This window comes from Penaeus japonicus, unplaced genomic scaffold (assembly GCF_977035675.1).
Source record: "Penaeus japonicus unplaced genomic scaffold, GWHDUDI00000001_assembly GWHDUDI00000032, whole genome shotgun sequence".
In the NCBI taxonomy this organism is placed as follows: domain Eukaryota; kingdom Metazoa; phylum Arthropoda; class Malacostraca; order Decapoda; family Penaeidae; genus Penaeus; species Penaeus japonicus.
The window spans coordinates 3,024,436-3,031,935 of NW_028234434.1; the positions used below are offsets into that span (position 1 = coordinate 3,024,436).

At 37.7% G+C, this 7,500-nt stretch overlaps 2 protein-coding genes across 3 annotated transcripts in view; one reads left to right on the top strand and one right to left on the bottom strand.

Moving 5' to 3' along the window:
* Positions 1–3,463, top strand: part of LOC122242361 (uncharacterized) — a 7,331-nt gene extending 3,868 nt beyond the window's left edge. Inside the window, exons 5-9 of the mRNA XM_043000008.2 lie at positions 59–204; positions 620–750; positions 1,258–1,548; positions 2,092–2,285; positions 2,424–3,463. Coding sequence (XP_042855942.1) covers positions 59–204; positions 620–750; positions 1,258–1,548; positions 2,092–2,285; positions 2,424–2,631 — 970 coding nt within the window. The 3' untranslated portion in view covers positions 2,632–3,463. The remainder of the gene's footprint in view (positions 1–58; positions 205–619; positions 751–1,257; positions 1,549–2,091; positions 2,286–2,423) is intronic.
* Positions 3,464–4,786: 1,323 nt separating this feature from the next.
* The window catches only part of LOC122263855 (leukocyte receptor cluster member 8 homolog), a 16,473-nt gene continuing 13,759 nt past the window's right edge, over positions 4,787–7,500 (bottom strand). For both annotated transcript variants that reach the window (XM_043033647.2, XM_043032860.2), the window contains exon 11: positions 4,787–7,500. This exon is cut by the window's right edge and continues 51 nt beyond it. In XM_043033647.2, the coding sequence (XP_042889581.2) occupies positions 7,383–7,500 (118 nt within the window). In that variant the 3' untranslated portion in view covers positions 4,787–7,382.

Below are 7,500 nucleotides of genomic sequence, written 5' to 3' on the forward strand. Positions count from 1 at the left end.
AGTACCCACTCCCGACACACTCACCACACCACGCTCCCCTCCCCTCTCCTCCCCACAGGACTCCCCGATCCACCTCGTCGCAGTCGTGGCAGAGCGAAGGGAAGCTGCACACGCGCGTGACCCGCCGCTCCACGTCGCTGGAGGACGTTAGCCGCGCCATCCCGCAGGTCAAGAATCCTGGCTCGCTCAACGCACTCACCGTGGGTCAGTCGCCGCGGGTCCCTGCCGCTGCAGGGGGCGCGCGTTCACTTTGAATTGCTTTGTAGGGATTATCTTTAGCTCAACATTATCATGTTGGCATTGTTATTACTTTTATCATCGTAGGCGTTATTGTTGTTACCATTACTGTCCTTATTAGAAATATTCATTACATGATTATCATCGCCAGTATAATTATTTTTATTATCTATAATGATATGCATCGTTGATAATATTATTATTGATTATAATATGACCTATTTCATTATCACCATCGGCACTGCTGTCACTAGTATCATCATTATTAGTATCATCATTATTAATCACCATCACGACCATCACCTCACCGCCTCCTGACGGCGTTGCCACTCGAGTGCTTGCATTAACGCGTGGGTGACGAGGCCTCCTTTCCCCGCGGCAGACGAGGTCCAGCGAGCCACCCTCAGCCAGGCCATCTACGAGGAGTGGTACTTCAAGCGCTGCCGCCAGATCCGCTCCCAGAGGATCAGAGCCAAAGATCAGCAGAGGGAGGAGCAGAGGACGAAGGAGATGGTGAGGCTTTGTGAAAATCGGATTGGTTTGATAGATATGTATTGTGGGTGATTTGTATCTCTCTACTTTATATATATATATATATATATATATATATATATATATATATATATATATATATAATGTATATATGTGTATACACAAATATATATATATATATATATATAATGTATATGTGTATACACAAATGAATAAATAAATAAATAATATATATATATATATATATATATATATATATATATATATATATATATATATATGTATATAAATAAAAATAATATATATATATATAATTATATATATATATTTACATATATATATTAATATATATATATATATATATGTGTGTGTGTGTGTGTGTGTGTGTGTGTGTGTGTGTGTGTGTGTGTGTGTGTGTGTGTGTGTGTGTGTGTGTGTGTGTGTGTGTGTGTGTGTGTGTGTGTGTGTGACGTATACAAATGAGAAGGGGAAAAATCATGTTATTTAATCTCTTGTTTTAAATCTCAGAAACACAAAGAAAAGGAGGAGAAGGTGACAACCGCAGTGTCCGAATGGGAAGAGAAGAAGCTCGAACAGAAAAAGAAAGAGAGAGAGAAGAAGAAAACCGAAGCCCAGAAGGCGGCGGAGAAGGCGAGGGAACAGGACGAGAAACAGATGCGAATCGCGGCCGCAATCGAGGCTTGGGAGAAGGAGAAAATCGCGTTGGCCAGGGAAAAGCGAGAGAAGAAGAGGATGGAGAAGCAAACCAAGATAGAGAAGGCGCAGGAGAAGCTGACGAAGCGTGAGGAAGCCGAGGTGGTAAGCTGGCGTTGGCTTGATTTAGATGTCCGCTGCCATCCTCATTTGAATAGGATTCGAGGCGGAGTCATCCTTTGTCTTAGGGTCTTCGATCTCTTTAAATTGCGAAGGGATTTAGGCGAAAAACGGCAAATTGCGCACAATTATTAGACGTCTGTAATAACGTTTGATTTTAATAACGAAAAAAAGTTTGAATTCTCATCTCGAAGCAGTTAATTGAAACAGCGGAGGGGATGCCATCTATCCACCTGTACAGTTGCGGATTGAGTTCTTCTATCCCCTTTGCTTTGTTCATGTCTGTCTGTGAGATGGCATTTGATGATCGGGCGATTGAGTAAAGCAAAAATACATTGCACTATATCAATTTAAGCTATATTGAACCTATCCACTACTTTTATACATTCTTTGGCTCACCAAAGAGTGATTTCAGGAACTCTTGTCCGCAATTATACCACACGATTTGTGGAGTCTGAAATAAGAGAATCCGAGTTTGAAATGTTTGTGCAACAATCTGTTTTTCTTTCTCTCTTTGTAAATTAACAGGTATTCAAATCCTGGAAAGAACAAAAGAAAATCGAAGAAACAGAAAAACGAAGGAGAGCAAAACAAGAGGAAATGGAACGGAAAGCGAAAGAAGAGCGAGATAAATTGGAAAAGAAGCAGGATGCCGAAATGTCATTTGCTGCCTGGAAGAAAATGAAAATGGCGGAGCAAGGAGAAAACCTTAAAAAGGTTTAGTAAGTATCTAGGACATGTCACAAGTTACTTCAGTATCATTATTAGTGACCTTAATTATCCTAGTAAATCTTGTTTCATCCCCGTTCACTGAGATCGCACTGTAACCACTCCCTCATTCGCACCATTTCTCTCTCCAGCCAAGATTCCGAGAGCGCAAAGTCGGTGATGTTGCGGCGCCAGTTGGAGCGCTCGTCGGAGGCGCTGGAGGCCTACGAGCAATGGCTGGACGAGGTGGAAGACCGGCGGCCCGCTCGCCTCTACGAGAACGCTCGCACTTCCGTCCTGGCCCGCGCGCGCGCACCCTGGTGGCCCGGCGGTTCCAGGAACTCGCTCCTTGGTTGCTGAAGGCTCAGTCCTGCATTACACATTATATTCACTCATTTCTACCAATCGCCTTTTGTGGGTGTACTAATTTGTTTTGTTGCGTTTTGGTTTCATGTAATCACACAAATACTCAAAATGTTAAGCATTGAATGCTCTATCGAACTGCTCAGACCTTTTTTTCTATGTATGAAAATCAGTGTATGATCACAAATATGGTGTGCCTACTTTGCTCAGGTAAAATGTACTGCACTGTACTGTTGCAGCAGTCTAGATGGTATCTTCACTCTGGCACGGTTGTAGTGCGTGTTAAAATATCATTCCAAGGCACTCATGTAGCCCTTTGTTGTTGTTGTCGTTATATAATTTACCAAAGTCCGAACTTTTAGCTGAAGGCTTTTCATAGAAACCATATAGACCGAAATGTACAAATGCACACTTAACTATGGCAAATCGCCAAAAGGTGTCTTCCTAAAAATATATATGCAAGGTAAACATAATCATATATTGTTTCATTGTTATTTTGGTCCTTTTCCGTAAATGAGAATTTATATTACTTTGATTTTCATCTTGAAATGAACTTAACAAAAATGTCAATCAGGTGATACAACAAAATAGTAGACATTTTGCACCACAAGTAATCAAAGGTGCTTGAATACGGCTATAATGAATTAGCGGAAACCCTTAATGCCGTTTTTACATCAAGATGTTCTCCACCTGGATATTTTTTTTCATATATAATTTTCCGTTGGAACATGAGTCTTCTACTTCCAAACATTATAGCCTACACATACTACAATCCTATCTAAGTCTGGCCGCTATTTAGCTCTCCTGTTATATAATGAATACAAATATTATTAAACAGTAATTTTCATCGTTTTTCGAATAGATACACTTAATTAATAGGTGTTACATAAATATTGAATTTACAAAATATTGGTTGCACAATTCAATGTCCCATTAATGGAAAAATCTCTGCGTATATACATTTATGTATATGAGCGCCTATCCATACCTAACAATGTCATTGTGCATTCATATGGTCTCGACAGAGACGTGAATGAAACGGAGAGCTTACAATATTGGTATCACAAGATATGAAAGAATATATTTACTTAAAAAAAGCCAGTGGGGGGTAGATTGAGACTTGTAAAGTAACCCTGAGTTTGATTTATGTCCTATGAAAATTAATTAAACGGAGAAGTATTTATATCAAGAGACTGTATACAATAAAGATAGACGATTCTAGATCTTACAATTTTACTTATACATTTCCAATGATGTATCAAATACTTGGAGAGGTTTTGCTTCGGTATTGCCGCGGAATTTAATAGTCCGGGCGTAGCGACGTCTTCGCAAATCTCTCTGAACTTACTGAATTTAACAAAAAACTGACAGGTCTATCATACAGATGCAAGATATTTGCAAGAAGACAGTACAGTAACCAAAAATACAATTACCTATCGTTTAGCTCATTATTTAGGATCTTTTTTCTCCTCAAACTTATAAGACACTGGAATAAATGACAAACACATTCGTGTTCTGATCCAAACCGGGACAGTACGTTGGGATGAATTCATCTAGTATATCCTATCTATGACCTAGTTGGTATTCTCAAATGAGAAAAGAAGCCTGGCAACTGGATACTTTATTATTTTAGAAAGACTCGCAAGTCTAATGATGCCAGTGCAATAGGTATGTCAACAAATATCATAATCTGACAAACATCATCACCAGAAAAGAATTATCACAAAATTGTAATGATAAAGAATGCTGCTTGGAACGAGAAATCCAACACAGTGCAGTATATATTTCCAACAGAAGTTGGTTCCAAATGGAAGCCATTAGGTGCTTCCATTCCACAAAATCTTTACTTATATAAAGATATTGTATTTTTATATAGGTATGGGTAGTTTCATTTTGAACATGACTTTTAAATTCCCGTTTGAGAAAATTTTGTTAACGTTTTTCAACATTGAAGCACGTGGTCATTTGGTTCCAATCAATAAGTAATTTATTTTTGTATATTATACTTTTGTCATCATATTTTCTAAAACATCATGTTCCACGTCCATAACTTGCTACCTTGGCTATATCATTTTCATGGTCATATCTCCGCCTATGCCTCAAACATTGGTATATATAAAGATGTCATGATTAGGACAAATGACTAAAATCATATTTTTGCTTGGTTTATTGATACTAACATTATTTCCCTTTATGTACAAAATCTGCTTCACAAAATATGGCATCACAGTGCTTTTAACAATAAAATATAGTGACTAATAAAATTACATTCCTATTTACTAAAACAACAATCAAGAATTTACTTGACACAAATGGACACTATAATCAATGATTAAACAAGCACCTAATTATTTACTTGGTCAATTTGCAAATGCATTTTCAACCAAACTCGATATCCAAAGATGACTTTAGTTATATATTATTTTGAGGGAATAATGGAAACAGTTAAAATGATAAATAATACAGGAACACTACATCATATAACTTGTACATGGCCTTGTACTGTACCAAATGTATGTCCTGATGTGTGAATTTCCCTTTCTTAGCTATTCAAGACTCCAACAACAACAGAAAATTGGCAAAATCAAGCTAGCTTAATTTCCCTAATTCCAAATGACAAAAACAAGGATTGCAATAATAGATGGTATACCCAAGTCAGAAGAATAAAAGGCTGCTCTAAACAATAACAATAAATTCTGTATTAATTCAAAATCATATGCTGGATAAAAATACTGTACCATTAAAAGGAACAGGTCCCTGGTAATGAATCTAATAACTGTGAAGACTGCATTATTCAAACTCATGTAACTGGAACACTGCTACCAATACTGGACACTGAATAGATGACTTGATGGAGAAGACTGGAACACATCTAAGAAGCTGAAGACTGGGACACTAGAACGCCGAGACTGGAATATGGAAGCTGTTGTCTGGAGTACTAATAAGATGCAGCTGACTGGAACACTGATAGTATGCTGTAAACTGGAAGTCAATAGTAAAACAAAGCTGGAACAGCAAAATGATGTTGGAGGCTCAAGTTGCAGGATTACAAATTCATTTCTGTAGACAGGAACAATAAAACATGAATATGGAACATGCTTTGTTCTTAGGACCATTACAGCTTTGCTGTAGCCGATAAAATTATATTTCTAGTATAAAGAGGTATCAACATTTATTGAGGCTTCAACACTTATAACAATCATTTGAGAGGAGCCAAAATATTCTTCTAATTGGACGAAAATATCGTAGTCCTGAAAGCTGCAGTGTTTCTAGGATAATAAACAAATTAAAAAACCAGTAAGTACACACTTTCTTGGTTTATACAAAGCTTGTTTGATTTTGTAACAGTTTGTTTGTACACAGCTTAAAAATACACTGTAACGTCCAAAAGTTCTGCTGCAGAGCCGACTTGTTGAACATTCACTTTCAAATTCCGTAAAAAGAAAAGAAATAAAAAGTTCCAGTTTCACTCTTCTTAGTTCTTGCTTTTATCCTGTGGCTTGAGATTGTACAAGAGAGCACTACTGTCAGTGGATGAAGAAAAAGGGAAATGGGGGTTTCAGTTGAAGAACTCTCCTGAAATCAAATTCTTAGGTAATGCCATGGAATACATTTTTAGGTAAAAATGTGTTTAACTGGCTTCTTCTTATAAACCAGCTGAATAAAGACTTCTCAGCAAAGCTTACTGTACCTGTAAATGACATAAAAGCTTGAGAAATTGAAGAATTCCAGTTCAGTTGACCAGGTCAAGGTGCATGTCCTTCTGTTATCGTGAAGATCCCGTGTAGCCGTGAAGACCCTTTAACATTTGATGATCCCGAGTCGTCGTGAAGAACAATCATCCTATGCTCAGGTAACTGAAGTAACTAAACGGTGCAGAACCTGTTGTTTTCTAGAAGTCTGAATGTGATCCTTTAGGAGTCATGATAAGAAATAGTATTTCTACCTGACATCCTTCCAGAAGATGTAAATCCATCGATGATCATACAAAAATGCTGAAAATCCTCTCAACTAGGAATGCAATGCATGTGATGAGTATGATCTAGTTGATAGAATTCTCATGATAATTGTATGGATTTGTATCAGAAATTAAGCATGAAGTAAATATTTGTGTTGGAGGGGGGAGAGGGGTTCAAGACATGCCCTAGCCTTTAACTGAAATGAAGCAATTCCTATAGCTGATACAACAGGAACTTCACTTCAAGGCTTTTGCTCAGGTGTACTCCTGCACAACCAACAGCACAGGATAATCACCAATCATTTATGTAGATAAATCTTGTTGTCTGCTCCAGTTCTGAAGTTTACAGCCAATATCTTTCTTTCAGGCATTTTTCAAGTACATCCAGTAGCTCTTCCATTTCAGACGATCAATTATCTCCATCCTGCTTCTAAAAATAGTCTTTTTTCCTTGTAAAAAAAATCACAGTGAATACCTGCAGTTCCAAAGTTTTACTTGTTTCTTAAGCACAGAATCACTGGAATGGGAAGCTGAAAGTTGTTTTTGGTAGAATCTTCGCAAAAACAGATGATCCTTTTCTGTTTTTAGTTCTTGCATCAAAGAATTTCGCGAAAGACAATTCGTCCACACTCCACCAAGGTCACCCTGACCACAACAGCCACTACATACACACACATGGACCATACACTCAGCTTATTAAAATGGAAGTCACTCCCCATATTGTTTGTGCACTTAATGCATTGTTTTTCTTAATAACTTTTGCATTGCATTGCAAACTCATTTTCTCAAATCACTGAGTAGCAACAGAATCTGCTGTCGAGCTTTTACAGTCTATTCTCATTTTTGATGCATCAGTATACACCAAATTCACACCACTTTCAAATTTCTGCCAATCCTCTTGAGTTCCG